Source organism: Pleurodeles waltl, chromosome 4_1 (genome assembly GCF_031143425.1).
Source record: "Pleurodeles waltl isolate 20211129_DDA chromosome 4_1, aPleWal1.hap1.20221129, whole genome shotgun sequence".
In the NCBI taxonomy this organism is placed as follows: Eukaryota; Metazoa; Chordata; class Amphibia; order Caudata; family Salamandridae; genus Pleurodeles; species Pleurodeles waltl.
This window is the reverse complement of record NC_090442.1, coordinates 230,296,063-230,314,644: the sequence shown is the minus strand read 5'-3', so window position 1 is coordinate 230,314,644 and position 18,582 is coordinate 230,296,063. Positions and strand designations below refer to the sequence as shown.

General features: G+C 46.7%; 1 protein-coding gene across 1 annotated transcript in view; it reads left to right on the top strand.

Annotated features, from left to right (window-relative positions):
- TMTC1 (transmembrane O-mannosyltransferase targeting cadherins 1) overlaps positions 1 to 18,582 on the top strand; it is a 958,188-nt gene that overhangs the window by 349,317 nt on the left and 590,289 nt on the right. The window contains exon 7 of the mRNA XM_069228190.1: positions 17,844 to 17,947. Coding sequence (XP_069084291.1) covers positions 17,844 to 17,947 — 104 coding nt within the window. The remainder of the gene's footprint in view (positions 1 to 17,843; positions 17,948 to 18,582) is intronic.

Here is an 18,582-nt window from a genome sequence, read left to right as displayed (position 1 = left end):
CATTCTCCAACATCCTGGGAGCATACCACCATTCCCAGGAGACCATGGGCCAGATACTGGCCAAGTTGCAGGAGACCAAGCGGCTGCAGGAGGGAGAGTACCTGGGGATCAGGGATGACCTCAAAAACATCTACACCATCCTGGTCACCATTGCAGGGGTGCTGGCTGACATGGGCCATGAGGGAGGCAGTGGCACAACAACAGGCCCCTGACACTAGCCAAACCAATGAACAGCCTTCCACCTCCGCCAGCGCTAGTGGACAGGAGACCCCGCCACAGGACCAACAGGCCACCAACACCCCACCCCCTGCAGAAGGAGAACCACCCGCAAACGATCCCTGCAATCCAGGCAGAAGCCAGAGAACATTGCCAAGACCCCCGCCAGGAAATAAGACTCTCCTGATTGTCACCCTTCTGTCCCACTCTGTCACCCTGTCCACCTTGAACCGCAATTACTCCCCTTCCTATGCACCATTGGACAATACACCTGTGATACCAAGAGACTGGACTCTACCATGGACTTTCCTCCACCATCACCCCAGCCCATTGCACATCCCACTCTACTTATGAGCACTTAAATAAACACCCTTGAAACAAATACTAATCTGGAGTCTGTCAAATGATTCAAATATGTATTAGTTCAACATTATCAAAGCATTGCAAGTCAAATGTACAGTGAAATATACTTTGGAATGACCTTTGGTGGGCAGCAGTACACATAGCAGGAGCCAGAGTGGGGCACAGAGATCTGAAAATACAGATGCCAAAGTGTACAGTCAGTGGCCATAGACATAGGGAAACAGGCTGCCATGTACAATGTCCAACAGAAGACTGAAATGTAAAGTGAAGTTACAGTGTCTTACCTGTGTGTCACTGGAAGTACTGCTGAATTATATTGCTTCTGTTGTCAAACTCTTCTTCCTCTGCCTCCTCTTCCTCACTGTCCACAGGTTCCACCGCTGCCACAATACCGTCTCCAAGCTCATCCTCCTGCAGAAAAGGCACCTGACTTCTCAAGGCCAGGTTGTGCAACATGCAACTTGCAACTATGATTTGGCACACCTTCTTGGGTGAGTAGTACAGGGAGCCACCTGTCAGATGGAGGCACCGGCCTTCAGGAGGCTGAAGGTCCTGTCAATAATCCTCCTTGTATGCCCATGTGCCTCATTGTAACGTTCCTCTGCCCTTGTCCTGGCATTCCGCACTGTGGTCAGTAGCCATGAGAGGTTGGGGTAACCAGAGTCACCTGCAAATATTGAGGGACAACTGTTAGACACACACTAACCCTTAGGGACAACCCTATACCCAGACACCTACTCATACTGTGTGGGGACCTTGGGCTCACCTATTAGCCACCTATTTGCCTCTGGAGTTGGCCCATCACATATGGGATGCCGCTATACCTCAAGATAAAGGCGTCATGCACAAATCCAGGATATTTGGCATTCACATGGGAGATGTACTGGTCTGCCAAACACACCATCTGCACATTCAGAGAGTGATAGCTTTTTCTATTCCCAAAAACTTGTTGGGCAGGGGGGGGGACGACGACGACAAATGCCACATGTGTACCATCAATGGCACCAATGATGTTGGGGATAAGTCCCAGGGCATAAAAGTCAGCTTTCACTGTGGCCAAATCATCCACCTGGGAGAACACGATGTAGCTGCGTATGTGTTTCAGCAGGGCTGACAACAATCTAGCCAACACATTGGAGAACATTGGCTGGGACATCCCAGATGCCATGGCTACTATTGTTTGGAAGGAACCACTTGCCAGGAAATGGAGCACTGACAGGACCTGCATTAGAGGGGGGATACCTGTGGGCTGGTGTATAGCTCACATCATGTCTGGCTCCAATTGGGCACACAGTTCTAGGATTGTGGCACGATCAAGTCTGTAGGTTATGATAATATGTCTGTCCTCCATTGTCGCAAGGTCCACCAGGGGTCTGTACACCGGAGGATGCCGCCATCTCATATTCAGCCTCAACGGTTGAAGCCTATGGAAGAAAACGGTGAGCAGAGGGTCATATTCACACATATATTGCACTAATGATGATTTGTTTACTTTACAGAAACAAGATGTGAATCTGACAATCAGTTGTTGTGCCAATGTTTGCTGTGACACAGTTAGGTGCCATGCCCTGTGCCCCCCTGAAATGGCATTGTGCGCCATTGTGTTAGGCGGTCAATGACCGCCGCGCAACTTCGCATTGGTTATCATTGGGCCCTATGAGTTCCAGGAGCCAATGGCGATGTATGCCGGCAGTGACGGTACGCACCGCCGCAGACATGACTGCCATTTTCTATTCACTCACTTGCTACCTGACCTTCAACAGGAGAGGACCTACACTGCAAGTGCTGCTGTGACCTGTGTCTGGAAGCGACAATGGCTCATGTGTCTGGGGAAAGGGCCCCTGCCTTCACTGCGGTGGAGTTGGTGAAACTGGGGGTGGGGTCCTACCCCAGTACACGTTACTCTACGGTCCTCCAGACAAACAGGTGAGTACACTGTGAGCATGATGCGTGGGCCATGGTTGTATGGATTGCCGTGTGTGTAAGCCACATGTAGGGGGGGCAGAGGCATCCTGGGCAGAGTGCTGCATGTAAGTTTGTCAATGTATGTGCGTCATGGGATGGGAGGGATATGGTAGGCCATGAGTGTGACGGTCCGGACGGTTGACTAATTCCCTTTTCTGCTGTCTTTCCCATGCAGGTCAGCGCCCACCAGAAAAAGGGTATTTGGTGTGCCATCGCCAAGGAGGTGCAGACCCTGGGGGTCTTTGACAGGCGGAGCACCCACTGCCGCAAGAGGTGGGAGGACCTGCGCCGCTGGGCAAAGAAGACAGCTGAGGCCCAGCTGGGGCTGGCCTCCCAACGAGGAAGGGGTGCCCGTCGCACCATGACCCCCCTGATGTTCTGCATCCTGGTGGTGGCCTATCCGGAGTTGGATGGGTGCTTGAAGGCATCACAGCAGCCACAGGGGATGAGTACAGATTCACAATCATGACTTTGCGCGCGTTAAGAGGTACCTGGGTAGGGAATGGGGGCAATGGGTTCCCCTAGGCCAGGACGAAGATGGCAGGGTAGGTCCCTTGTTGGGCAGGCTCTGAAGCACTCCTAACCCAATAGTGTTAGTGGGCATTTACTAATGGGCAGAGTCCTGTGGGTTTCAGGTGTGCAGCTAATGGCGTTAGGCATTGTACCCCATGGGATGGTGACTATCTTACTAACTGGTAGTGCATGGCCTAGTGCATAGGGCTGATCGTTGTGTACGCCAACGGTTGTGTTGTTGCTGGAATTGATCAAGTGTATCCTCTGTCTCTCCCCCCCCCTTTTTGTTTTGTCACCATGTCCTTGTGTGCATTAGCATCATCTGCTAGAGGAGCAGAGGCACCAGCGACGGAGGGAGCTGCATCCCACATGGGCCTGGAGGCCAAATCCACCGAGGATGAGAGCACCAGTGGGACGGAGAGCGAGGGGAGCACCACAACGGGAACAGGAGGGGAGACCACAGACAGCGACTCCTCCTCCGATGGAAGCTCCCTGGCGGTGGCAGACACCTCTGTGCCCACCCCAACAACAGGTACAGCCGCCACCCCCCCTAACAGTACAGCCCTCCCAGCAGCCCCTCAGAGTGTTTCCTGTGCCCGCTCACCCAGGATGGTGGGCATCTCCTTCACCCCAGGCACCTCAGGCCCTGCCCCAGTCAGCCCTGCTGAGGAGGCTATTGACCTCCTGAGATCCCTCACTGTTGGGCAGTCAACCATTCTGAATGCCATCCAGGGTGTTGAGAGGCATTTGCAACAAACAAATGCATACCTGGAGGGCATTCACTTTGGCGTGGTGGCCCAACAGAGAGCATTTCAGGCTCTGGCCTCAGCACTGATGGCAGCCATTGTCCCTGTCCCCAGCCTCCCACCTCCAACTTCCTCTACCCAGTCCCAATCCCCTCAACCCCAACCTTTCCCAAGCACACCTTGAGACCAGCATTCACCCAAATCACCACACAAAAGTGGCTCAGGCAAACACAAGCACCACACTTCATCTCACAGGCACTCACACAAGCACCATCCCCATGCAGACACACCAACAGCCACTGCCTCCACTGTGTCCCACTCCTCCTCGTCGTCCACCTCCCTCCCAGTAGCGTCTCCACTCACACCTGCATGCACTACATTCTCATCCACTACCTCCATCACCAGCACGCCCATCATAACACACCCCTCACGGACAGTCACCACCCCCACATCCATGCACACGTCCCCTGTGTCCTCTTCCAGTGTGTCTGTGACCCCTCCTCCCAAAGTACACAAACGCAAGCACCCACCCCACAACAGCATCCAGCCCATGCACCTTCACCCAAACTCAGCAGACATACACCTTCTACAACCACTCCCTCTTCCTCCACTCCCAAACCCTCTCCCTCTTCCCGCCCCAGTGTGTCTAAGAAGCTTTTCCTGGCAAACATTGACCTCTTCCCTACCCCTCGTCCTTCCCCTTGGGCCAGGGTATCCAGAACCCAGGCCAGCACATCAGTCACCAAGTCGGCGTCCGCTGTGGTACCTGCAACTCACAGAGGCTCAAAGGGGGCAATCGTCAGCCCAGCCAGTGTGCCACCAACCCCTGCAAAGGACAAATCCATTCCACCACCTGTCAAGGTGAAGAAGGGGACAGCATGAAGCAAGGGCAAGGACCCCAAACCACCCAGCAAGGCCTCCTCCAAAAATCCAGCTGCCAGAGCCAAGGTCACAACAGCATCTGTCAAGGTGAGGAAGGGCCAGAAAACACCAGGCAAGGCACTTCAGGCGTCGGAGGCTGCAGCTGAAGGCCTGGTGCCCACCAGCACAACCGCCAGCCCTGCCACCTGCACCGTGGCCAGCACCACCAGTAGCACCGCCACCTGCACCGCCGCTAGCACCACTACTGTCAGCAGCAGCATCACCCAGTGGGCAGCCATCCGAGGCTGCAGGAGAAGAGCTGGAGCCTCCCTCCACCACTAGCAGCACCGGCACCTGCACCACGGTCAGCACCGCCAGCATCCGGAAGCACCGCCACCTGCACCGCTGACAGTAGGACCATTACCAGCAGCAGCAGCCCCAGTGGGCAGCCGTCTGAGGATGCAGGAGATGGGCTAGAGCCTCCCACCACCACTGGCAGCACCCCCACCAGCACCGGCACTACCACCAGTTTGCAGCCTTAGCCGCCGCAGGATGGAGTCTTGCCCTGCCTCCATGGACTATCATGCAACCTGGTCCCTGCAAATCTCGTGGCTCAGACACCCAGGTGAGGGAATGTAAACTGCCACACCCCAAGTGCTGCATCACTGGGCACAAGGCCCCCTCCAGAACCAGTGTAGATATGCATCCTTCACCCCCTCCTTGGCAGGATGAAGCACACTGGGCACAAGGCCCCCTCCAGAACCAGTGGAGTTATGCATCCACTCACCCCATCCTTGGCAGGATGAAGCACACTGGGCACAAGGCCCCCTCCAGAACCAATGGAGATATGCAACCACAACACTGGGCACAAGGCCCCCTCAAGAACCAGTGTAGATATGCATCCACTCACCCCATCATTGGCAAGATGAAGCACACTGGGCACAAGCCCCCCTCCAGAACCAGTGGAAGAAGCCATCCACTAGAGAGACTGTGGCCTTACACTGCCCAGAACCAAGCAGTGGGCAAACCACCCACTTGAGAGATTTGTCCTTGCACTCCCCAGGACCAAGCAGTGGACAAACCACTCATTTGAGAGACTGTGGCCTTGCACTCCCCGGGACCAAGCAGTGGGCAAATCACCCACTTGAGAGACTGTGGCCTGGCACTCCCCAGGACAAGTCAGTGGGCAAACCACCAACTTGAGAGACTGTGTCCTTGCAGTCCCCAGGATCAAGCAGTGGGCAAACTACTCACTTGAGAGACTGTGGCTTTGTACTCCCAGGACCAGGCAGTGGGCAAACCACCCACTTGAGAGACTGTGGCTTTGCACTCCCCAGGACATTGCTGTGGGCATGGAGCCCCCTCTGGGAGCAGTGGCGTTGTCCCATCTTCCGGCTGAGGTGCCCCCCTCTCATGTCCCCCTGAGGTACCTGTGTTTTTTCAACCTGATGCCCCTGCAGTGTTCTCTCCACATTGAGGCAGGAGTCAAGTGTGGGCTTGGCCCATGATTTTTGGCCCAGTGGGCCACAGACATTTTGCATGGGCAATGTACGGACTTCTGTACATATTGTATATTTTTGTAAATACTGTTTTGCTATTCATTACGTCTATCTGCCTATTTCTAATATATCACTGATTTGACTCTTTTCCTTTTGTCCTTGCGTTCTTCCAGGGGGTTACGGGGTGTAAATGTGATGTTGCTGCATGTGTTTGTGTGTATGGTGTTGTGAGTGAGAGTGGGGCTGTTGTGTGTTGCGTGTGTGTGTCAATCTCTTTTCCCCCCACCCCTGTGTACTAGGTGCAGTACTCACTGTGGTCGTCGCCGCCGCCATTCGTATTCATGGTAGATGAGGAGGTAGACCAGCATGGGCAGGACCTGTAGCTCGGGCTCCATGGCGTCCTGGTTCTTTATTGAGTGGCGAGAGGTGAGTGGGTTCCCTTCTGTGTTCTGTTTCGCCGTGCTTTTGATGGCATTGGTGCCGCCATGGAAAAGCTGGCGGATGGGCGGGTTGTAATTGTGTGGGCGGTACATTGTCTTCTGCCTGTCTGTTGGCGGTGACCGCCACGGTGTTTGTTGCTACTGCTGTGGCGGTTGTAAAGTTAAAGTGACTGTCTGTGTTGGCAGTTTCCACCGTGGTCATGATCCCATTTTTTTAACCGCCGGCCTGCTGGCGGTGTTACTGCCGCTTTAACACCGACCACCAGGGTTGTAATGAGGGCCTAAGTTTTGTTCCTGCCCATTCTTTGCCCAACTTGATGGACGTTTCACTTTATGATGACTTAAACAGATATAAGATGGAGGTGTGCTCTGAACTCTGTTCTTAATTAGAGATTATATGAATGTAGGTCAGCTATGCTACCACATTGAGGCTAACAGCACCCTGGAATCCAGTTTGTTCTACTAGCAAAAAGTTGGAGTGTATGAAATTGAGAAGCCAGATGACTTGAAACACTGTATCATTTCCTTTATATTACAGGTAGCTTCACAGAGTGCATAGCAACCTGAAGGTGAAACAAAATGAGAGACACCTCAGGGCAAAGGTATTGTAGTACAGCTCTGCAACGGATAAGCCAGCCTCCTTCTTAGGGCTCCCTTCTGCTCCTGCACATAGATTATACTCTGAGCCGCCAAATCCAACCAACTTGCTCTCCAGCTTGACCTGCCCACAGTGTTTTCTGGTCTGACTCAACCAACCACAACCTGGCTACTTATCTGTACTCCTCATGGCCCTCATACTCGCCTTGTCACATCTGTCCTTTCTGATGAATGCTGGCATTCATGGGAGAGTGCTGCCTGCTACCTCATTGTTCCCTGCTCTACATGGCTGCCAAGGTATAGCCTGGAGTAGGAAATGGTCATAGGGATGCAGGCTATCTAACACTGTGTCATCAGAGAAAATCGAAAACACTTTGGCTACTACTTGCAGACTGCAATTCTGTGATTTTGTCTGGCTGTGGATTAGTAAAAATACAAACCGCTCTAGTTCCTTTCGCTTTAGGGTGTGCTGCCCAGCGTTAAGGAAGGTATCAATAGACTTCTTATATGAATTTTGATCAAATCTTTACAACAATTTAAATGTCAACCACATTCCTTATTTTAAATTCTGCTTCTTTGGTACAGGTTTTCATGTAGGTGTAGTGATTAATATGATTCTCTGCATAATTTCTCCTTATAGTGCCAGCATGCTGATAGCGTGGTTTACAGGATCCATTTTAAATCCTTTATAGAGAATCCAGATTCTTCTGTGGTCCTCTTTGCACCTGATCCAGTCTCTCCAGACTCCTGCTAGAACGCCATGGAACCATGGACAACGTTCAACCTTGACCAAGCCCTGCCATGGACATGTTAAAACACAATAACACATATTTTATTTCCTACCAACTTACCGACATGCCATGATTAGGGCCTTTTTTGGTATTCTTCTACTTAGAGGGACTAATGTTAATGACCCAAAATGCTTTGAAGTCCAAATTGACCTTGCTGGTATTCAAAACTGTGGCTGATAGGTTGCACATAGATCATCGCAGCAAGTACTTCAACCTTTTAAATTTGTTTCCTTCTTCTAAGCAGGACAATCCTTCCTTTGACAAAAGTGGTGTTATTGCATGCCTTTTATCATGTACATGCATCATATATGATATTTCCTACTGTGCATTTCATTTTCTCAGTGAGGACCAGTGCTGTGGGTTTAGCTAAAGTACTACCACCTGCCGTACTGCCTACGTCTGTAGTAACGTAAAAAGTGTACTCTATTGGCATTTATATTGCACTTTCGATACCACCTGGAAGTCTCAAGGTGCTTTTCGGATAGTGAGTATCTACTTCATCGGTTATGCATGGCCGCAAGGGTGCTTCTTGTAGTGTTACCTTTGGAAGGCCTGTCTTGGCGTCATGCATGAAGACTGGATGTGTACTTCTTATGTATGGTGGCAGCCCTACACCGCGGTGTTGCATGAGGGAAGTAGCGGAGGAGTGTGAGAGACAGGATCACAGCTTCAATATACAGAGCACATGTTCTGCTGGGTTCCAACCAAACGGCGTTATGTTTCAGGGCAGAGCAAGGTATTTATAGTCCTTCTAAATTCCAGATATTTGCAGATTCTTCTTAGTCTCCATGGATTACAGGTCTGTACAGAGAATGAACTCTCACCCAATCAAGCCTTTTTTCCTTGAGAAAAAAGAAAAAAGGGAGATTACGATGAGTGAAGCTATTCTGAAGCTGAAAGTCCTCCTTTGGGAGTAGTTTTGATTTTTACAATAAGAACTGCGTTTTGATTATAAAAGGATGGTTCCTGTTCAGCAGATTCCACCAGAGGGTGTTGCAGAGAGCTTTGATTTATATTCTTTTAACCACGGGGAGCTAGTACAAGGCCTTGCGGGTAGTGTATTTGTTATCATGTCATCTTAAATTTAGATCTTTCATTGCAGCAGCATTCTGGATCCATCGTACTTTGCTGATTAGGTGTTTCAATAGGCCAAAAGAGTCCATTGGCAAAGTCTAGACAAAGCAAGACTAGAGGGCTGGAGGCCAAAACCATGTAGACTAGTCCCAGGTGAGCAAGAATGCTTATAGAATTGCTTGTGTCAACTATCACACTCAGATTCTTTCCTTGTGTAGAGTTGTGTTTGTGTTGGTCCAGTTCCCATAGGATAGGTGGTGCCATGCTCCATAAGTGAGGATTTCTGGGTTTGAAGGAATTTGGCTTCAGGTGTTGTCAGTATAGTTTACATTATTTTGCATTTATATAGTGCTTACTACCACTGGCAAGGTTTTGAAGCACTGTACAGTGAGTAGCATGCTACCAGGGAGCCCACATTTAGCAGTCAGTGCATTAGTTTAGTGGGGTTTAGTTTTACATGCTCATTCAATGCATCCATTCCAGTTGCTTTGTGGTACATTATGGACATAGATGTGATTAGAGGGGGCTATGCAAGAAATTGCTTGCTTAAATTAACATAGGTTTAGTTTTACATGCTCATTCAATGCATCCATTCCAGTTGTTTTGTGGTACATTATTATGGACATAGATGTGATTAGAGGGGGCTATGGAAGAAATTGCTTGCTTAAATTAACATAGGCACGGTTTTAAAAGTGCTTAAGATTGATGGATAGGCATGAGATTTAGAGTACTTTATTTACAGGAAAGGCAGAATGTAGAAGGGAAGCAAAGGTACATTTAAAAAATGGAGTATGTAACTTTGCAAAAGTTTAATTGAAGGTCAGGTCACATTTTCATGCAGGGTTTTAAATAATACAACAGTATGACAATTTTGTCATGCAATTTGTGGATGTGTGCCTGCTCTGAAGAAATGTAGGTCATACAATCTTTCTAGAGGCACTAGTGACACAGATACTTCCCACAGTGAAAAAGAAGCCCAATGCTTGTTGAGGCCCTCTTACAAGTGACTGTCAAGCAGTGCAATAAATAGGCTGTTACCGTAATTACAATTTGAAAACACCCCAGAGATACTTCTTTTATATACCTACTACAGCAGTATTATCAATTCAATAAAGTATTGTTAGAGTTTATGCAAATCATTTGCACCACAATTAAACTGCAAATATAAGACAAAACATACATTATGTAAACCCCCACCAACTTAAAAATATAACAAAGCAACTGGCCAACACGTTGCAGCAATCATTCATAGTATGTTTCTGACCCACTGACTACCATTGCAGCAAACACTCACTGCATGTTTGTGACCCATTGAAAACCGGGTTTGGAAGGTGCTCTCCAGTGTGTCCCTCTGAAGAGCACCCCCACAAACAGAGACCGTGTCCAGCAAAGTAGATGTGTCTGATGTCAACTTCACCCTCCAGAATCCAACTTGCCTCGCAGTTACGACAGGTAAGTGTGAAAGTGTTAATGATAACTGAGACTGGGCAAAGGTAGACATTACAAAGTAAGGGGAAATCATGGAGCTTTGTGGGAGACCTTGTTAATGAACAATGGCATGCTGAAATGAGAATGTATGATAATTTGGACTCTACTTGCCAGGCAAGTCTAAATCCAGTTAAGGATGATGACTTGTACTCAGTTGTCACTCAGCTTTTAGAGCAGTAGTTGATGGTCATTTGCATCAATTGCTGATGATAGGTCAAGAAGCAAGAAGGCTTCCAGCTCCTTGGAATCTGCTGTATTTTTAAGAGCACCCCCCATTCCAATTAAAGCCAATTTGCTATCTTTTCCAGGACAGAAGCCATTCTGATTCTGAGAGAGGATGTTGTTTTCTTTGAGGAAGCCAGAGAACTATATGAAAGCTGCCTTTTAATGAGCCTGTCTGTGAGCTGCCCATTTTCTGTTGGCCTGTAGTAGCTGGACCTGATTCATCAAGTATTAAGTCTTGAATATGAACTTAATGTTGAAGATAATTTGTTTTTGAGGGACTCTCCGTTTGAGAGGGAGGAGTTATTCTTATCTCTGGCAGGAGTACAAGTATGTCAGGACAATATTTTATTTTAAATATGTTTGGAAGCATATCTCATTTGAGGATCTCGCTATGGAGATAGACCTCATTGGTGCAGCAGTTTCTTTAATGACATATGGTAATCTTTCAGAGTCAGGTTGAGTGGTTTTGGAACTGTGAATATCTATAAGAGAGGTGTCTCTTCTTCCTGATGGTGTTTCAGGCTGCTAGCTTCTTCAATGAAATGATCAGCATAAGAGCTAGAGAGCTTTCAAAAGTAGTTCTTGGCTTATGAATTGTAGTTCTGTTTACAGAATTTGGTGCCAACATTTAAAAGCTTTTTTGGTTGACATCGGAGCAGCATAATTGAGGGCCTACCCCTTCTATAAGCAAAATACTCAACGTATGTTTGATTATATTAAATGTGTGCATAAAATCAATGAGAGCCCCAAGTATATTTAGCTGAATTATAATAGATGTATTCACCATGAAGAACATGTTCAAGACTGTGTATGATATAATTACTTATGCTCAATGTATTCATTTAGAACCTGTTAAACAAGAGTTGGCCTAATGTGTAATCAGGTCTCAGTGCTCACATTATGTTTATAAAGTATTCAAAGTGTCTTTTTTTCCTTTCATTGCAGGTGTCTTGTTTATGTCCTCATCAACATAGAATAGGTTCATTGTATTAGAGTAGTTGAATAGTGAACTTTTAATTTACTGTTGGCCTCTGATATGGAGCCTGAGATTGTGGGAGATACCATTCTGTGCCAGGCTGACCAGACTGATGTTACATCCAAGATTATATAGATGACTGCTTCTTTGATGGAAGCTGGGAAAGTTAGAGAGTCTACCTGCTTCCTGAGTGTATTGTCTTTTGAATAGTTTATTCGATGGAAGATGATAAGGAGAAGCCTTCTGGGAACCTCTTTCACACTCTAATTGTGTGTTTTTTAGAATAGCAAAACAGGACCTATCCTAACTTTGCTAAGAGAAGACTTCTTCTCGATTCTGCCAATTTCCCCTGGCCAGAGAATTAAGCTTCATGCTTGAATACTCAGACGCTTTCAATTGAACCTTAAGTCTGATTCATCTGATGCTGTCACCTTCCTCATAATTTTCCCCTTACTACTTTCGATACTTTATTTAGAATAGGGAAGTTCCTTCATGGAACCTGCTTGGGTCACATTTTGCTTGTAATATATCACTCTGTGTTAAATATTCCTTTTGATTATATATACTTTTAGATTGCAATAACATCTAAATATGTATTTTATTACTATATTTTGCTATCAAATTTGTTGATTGATTTACTATTGTAGCCTGAACTAAAATTGTTAATAAACCCTTAAGGTCTGAACACCATACTCCTTGTTGTTTCTGTGGAGCAATATTGAATTCACTGTACTTGGAATGTGTCTCTGATGTTAGCTTCTTTCTTCCATTTTAAGTCAACAATCAAAGGTCCATAAGACCAGTAGGGGATTTTTTTTGATGATTTTACCAAGAGACTGAAACACAAGAAACACTGCTCCATCGGCATGGTGCATTCATAATGCCCTGTGAGTGTGAGATCGCTTGGTTTTCTTGGTGGTTTCTTTGCATACTATGTACTGTCTCTGAAGTTGGCTTTCACATTAATGTTTGCTTTTCTCCACTGTCTTACAGCTTTTTGTAATTTTGCATTCTGTCTGAGTATGCCGAATTTGTAAAGGTGTCTTTAATTTCATCAAGGTTTGAGGCGAACACTTTGTCAAGAATTTCCATGAGACATTGGTGCGATTAGTTGGCATACATCAGAGGATCTAGCAGCCATTAAGCAGGCAGCTCTGCCCAAAAAAGGATAGATTCAAATTCTTCCATGGTCTTCACTATGTATTTGTAAAAGTAAGCTGGTGGAGGCGCGGATGTGATAGGAAGGTTGAGGGCAAAGGTGAGCATTTATGGTCGTGGAGAATTATTTTCCTTCACTGAGATCAGTCCATTTGGGGCTTGTGAATGCATCAATAGTTGGCCAGCAGAGTGAGTTGGCCAAGTGAATATCTGGTAGAGACGTCAAGAGCTTCAGGCTTAAGGAAGACCATTGTGGTGGCAAACAAATCCCGTTTATCAATGTCGATGTTGATATCCAAGATACATAGATATAAGTGGTCAGTTGTAATGTCTGATATAGAACCGGGAGCGGGTCTAAAAAGGCATTGTTGTAAGAGGATGATCAGTAGTTGAGCAGGAAAGAGGCAGTAAAACTGGCGCAGGAGACCAGTGTACAGGTAAGGATTCACATTCCATCCTTGCGTATTGACTTCAATGCTGTTGGTTGGGAAAGTATTTTTATTTACCACCATCATTCACCCTTTCCTTCTTCTGGTGATCTTCGATTAAGGTTATATAACAGTTAGAAATGGCAATATATCATCTCTCAGCTATGTCTATGGGATAAGAGCGGGTCCGGTTTGTTGTTGGTTAATAAGTCATATACCTATATTGTGTTCTTGTGTCAGTATCGTGCATTGATCAGGGTGTAACAAAGATAGTTCTGGGGTGAGCAGAGGTTCACACATCCCCTCGTGAACACAGTGCTTTCGGAAAGTGACACTGAAGATGTTCGGAAGATTGGTTTGAGCAGTTTAGCATTTGAAAGTATCACATTGTCAGCAGCCTGTTGGCACTTGCTTTGTCAGGAGGCGAAGATGGTATGAGATGAGCGGTGATTGCTCAGATCTGTTCGACAAGTTATGTAGTAGATGAAAGGGATAGATGGAGTTGCCCTGGAGATTGCTTTTACCGTTAAAACAGCAGAGCATGATAGATCTTCTGCTCTTGCCGGCAAAGATGGAAAATAGGTTTAGATAAGTCTTGTGTTCACTATGTGCACTATTGCAGATCCCAAGAAGACATAAAAACATAAATAGAGCACCAATACCTTGGCCAGGCCTGTGATCCAATGCATACACTTAATGGCAGCTGGTTTTCCATCCTGATTGAGTATAATCCCATTCATCAAACATTTATTACTATACTTGAAGTTACAAACAGTCTGTCTGGAATCATTACAAATATTTTGAAAATTGTTTGAAAATCACATTGGATTGTTTACACTTTGTCAGACATCTGAAGCATAGTCAGGGTAACGGCCTGTACGGATTACACTCTAGGTCATCACACCACTGTGCAGGACAGTTGTACCACACTAACACATGTTTGTTTAATCAAAAATGTAATCACAGTGCCTGAAGCATTGTGAAACAAAACAAAGGTATTCATCATTAGTACCATACTGCATCAGTGTTTTCAATAGCGTGCTCAAACAGTAGCACAGCCACTCACAACCCAGTAGATATTCATTGGGTCTATTGGTTGAGATACTTTGTTCATACTCTGTTTGACATGCATGTGCTGCCCTGTGAGTCCATTGCCTTCACCACATGCTTCTTGTGCACCGGCCTGGCTCCCACATCTCTAGCACAAAACTAAGCCACACATAGAACCTTTGGCCCTTTTTATGATGGAGCAGAATGACACACTGTAGGAAAGTGGGGTATTATGCAGTGAGGCTGGTTAGGCTTCACTATGTAATACTCTCATGTCACCCCCGACTGGGTCCTTTGGATTAACATTAGTAAATCCTTAGCTCAGTCCTGGTAGTGTGGCACAAAGCAGTCAGGCTTTACTGAAGGAACATATGTTGAGAATTTCATACTACCAACATGGACCATAAGTAATTGTCACAACTTGAAAGAAATCTGACACAAATTAAAATAAATAAAGCAGATTGTTACATAATGTTAGAAACCAAAACGAAGACAATCAGATGAGTATAGCCAGAGTTATAACTTTTCAAAGGAAAAATAAATCAGTGCATTTCAGTCTTGTAAAACATTAATGTTGCGGTCAGTGGGGAAACAAACTAGTGACAACAGTCACCTACACGTCGAGTTCAGTGGAACCCACTGAGGTGGTGTGGGTCCCTGGAGCAAGGTTTATGAGTCAGTACAGTTTTACCTGGCTCTTAGGGACCAGGTGCAGAATTGTCCTGGCTGTCCTTGGTGCAGAACAAGGGAGCTGCGGGTGCTGGGCTTGCTACTTGGATGGTGCTGGCAAGGAAAAGGGTGCAAAATCTTGACAACGGGGCCACTGAGGCGTTGAATTGAGGATGTTACGTGGTTCTCTCAAGGTGCAGCGTCGAAGTTAGTGGTAGCCCAACTGGCCACCAACAAGCCTTGGTAGGAGCAAATTCAGATTTTAGTTATTTTGACGTTCTGGGGTCCAAGGAAAAACACTGGCCACCTGAAACTAGCTGGAGGTCAGGACTACATTTCCGGCATTTTGAAACTCACTGCCTTGATGTGATACTTCATTAACCATTTTGTCAGGGAATGAGGTGGCACCTCCCGCCCAGGCAGGCCTTTGTTTCTGACCCCTGAGAGTATTTCAGGGGGGCAGATTCCTATCTTGGTGGCAGCAGCTGCAGGCTGCTATCCATGTCACAGGAACGGCTTGGGCAACCAACCTGGCAACTTCTGAGATAGCCACCCGGGTGTATGCCACTTTAAAGCTGACTTTGGGAAGAAGTTGGATTTAATGAGACAAGTTGTTTGATATCAAACTTAAACTTTTCAGTGAGACCATAATGGAGCTGGCAACCTCAGGATGCCCAGGTGCCAGCCATGTTAGCCTATTGACCCCTGACCACTTATAGTAGCCCGTAATGGAAAGAGGCTACGATAGGGGCATATAAACTTACACTTTTATGTCCACATCTTTAATATAATGCATCCTGCCTCCATGCTCATCAGGCCTACCTTGGGAGTGACTGGCATATATTAAAAATAGTGCTTTGACCTTGCCGCACATGGTGAGGGCAAAGTCACGTTTGACCAGGTTGCACAGCTCCTGCAGGCTGCAATGGCAGGCCTGCTGTCATCTGTTTCCTTGGGTCACTCAGAGTGGCATAATCAGTGCTTCTGGCTGTGGTGAACCCTTTAACTCCCATGCCCTGGGTACCAGTGGTACCGCTTACCGCAGACTTAGAAATGGGTTTAAGTGCTTGCCTACTCAAGTTACAAATTCACATACATCATATTTATGTAATGAATAGTGGATTGTGGCTGTGGCCTAAGGGGTTGTTCATGTTGCCACCAAGGTCTTGGGTAGGGCCCTGGAGGTTAGGAGGCATGATCCATTCATTGGCCTGCCCAGTACGACCAAGCTGCTAAAGATCAAAGGTTTGGTTATCACCTGGGGTGAGAGGAACTTAGTAGACTATCAAGGTAGGCTCCTAGGTATATGGGCTGTCTTACTAATTTATTCCATGTCTCAGGGCTAGATTGACCAATGACAGCCCCAGATAGACCCAGTTGTGTTATCAAACCCTGTCAGTGGGCAGGTGACAGGCACTTATTGACATGATTGTTATACTATAGGGTGAGGGGTGGGTTCTGCAAAAGAGAAACATGACATCCCTGGCTGGGTTGAAGTTTTCATTCTGTGTGGGGTTTGCAGAATGGGCTTTCCAGACGCCCAGAAGAGGGAAGGGAATATTTGGAGCCTTTTGACAGAGCTCTTTTGTAATGGGGAAAACTTGAGGAGGAGGAGGGAAGATTCTGCTCATCTGTTACTTCTTTGTGGTGAGGTGTTTTTAGTTTTCACCACCCACTGTGCTGCAGGAGACGTAGGGACTTAGTTGATCCTTAACCTGCTTTTGAGCACATTTCCTGTGCTTTGCCTCTCCATCTTGAAAGAAGACTGACTAGTAAACACCTGGGACAGTTTGAGGGTCTCATATCCAAGAAGGGGTTCTGTGTTGGCATTATTTCCTTTGACAATGCAAGCCACTGCTACAGAGAGATCTGATAATCTGCAAACCTCAAGACAAGCAAGTTGGTTTGTGGGGCCCAAACAATGAGCTCTGCTTCCAGAAACACAAGGTGCGTTCTTCTTTGTGCCCTCCCTGCCATCAACTACAGAGGTTGGGTAGTGTGCCCAAGACTTGACAGCTCTGGGACCATTCTGATGAACTATAGTTTGTTTCTATCTGACCATAGATAACTGGTGTAGGCATGTACATTTGTTTATCTTGATATTTATCTCTGTACCTGGTGCAGGTTTTTTGTGAAATGTGATGCATGTAATGTAGGTTTCTACCTATTCTTGCATAGCTGATGTTAGGTATTGTAACAAGGGTAGGTGTTGTCATTCATTTTTTAACTTTCCTCTCCTGAGCTGCTGCTGCCAACTTGCACTATCTTCTCACTCAGTCCTGTCTGGTGATGGAGTTTCCTAGTTATTCAAACTTCTCTTTTTAGACCTACTCGGCACAAGCAACACATTTAAGGACAGATCACACTCTACACGAATGATCCCCAAGGAGGGCCAAGCACAGGGCGTCCCTTTTACCCAGCTGGGCACCCACTGCATAAACTGATTGCACATCCAGGCACTACCCTATTAAGGACAGGCTGCCATCCGACCCCCACCATCCCAGGGAGAATACGCGTTATCACAGGTTTGTCGATACGTGTGCTTCTGGGGTCATTTTTCAAGGAAGAGCAGAGGTGCTTTTTGTACATGCACCTGGCCTATTCTCTCTCTACTGCCTTCACTATTGGTTGAGGGCTGAATTTCTATAGCACAGGTGTAAGTATGTGCTGCAAAGTTTTGTTTTGCTTATGAAATGATCATTGCCAGTGCTGGATTTTCTGTAATTTAATACATAATGCAACCTTTTCGTAACTGAATGCCATGTTTGCTCCTCACTTCTGCAGGTGCTTGCGGTTTTATATTTCCGTTTCCGGATCATGGGTGGGACCATGCCATTGTTTTCAGAACAAGACAACCCTGCATCGTTCTCGCCTTACATCTTCACCAGGTATAGTTACAGACGACTTGCCAAGCTTTCCTGTTGAGCCGAAAGAATCGCATGCCATTTATAATCGTAAACACAACGTGACTGGAAGGCCTTAGGTCCGTCACTTTAATCCATTGGCTTTCTTTGGCCAAACTCTCTCAGCCATTGGAGGGGAACTTTCTCAATCAAAGTTTGACTGCTGTTGGCTGCTTGGATGTTTTCTTTCAGCTCAGCTTTAGTGCTTGCACTGAACTGTTGAAATAATATTTTACAATTATACCACTGCCTGTCCACTTGTGCTGGCGCCCTCTCGAGTTTCTCATTCTTATGTGCTAACTCTGGATCTGTTAGCACGTTAAGTCCGGAGCGATTAGCTTTGCCAATGCTTGCTGATATTTCAGAAGTGGTAAGGAGTCTGCCGCTGTACAGATGAAAACATGTCTGATGGCAGGATGGTGCTCCTGCCACCTCCTGACCATCGCAATACACAGCAAATCACATTCAGTAGAGAATACTGTGTGATCTCTGGGATGGGACGTATTTCCTCATGCCAGGAGCGGAGGTGCTCCTCGCCCACTGTTCTGCATGGTTGCTGCTTAATATACCTACAAAGGCGTAGTAATATGTTTGCTGTTTTATTGTTGAGGAAAAGCATT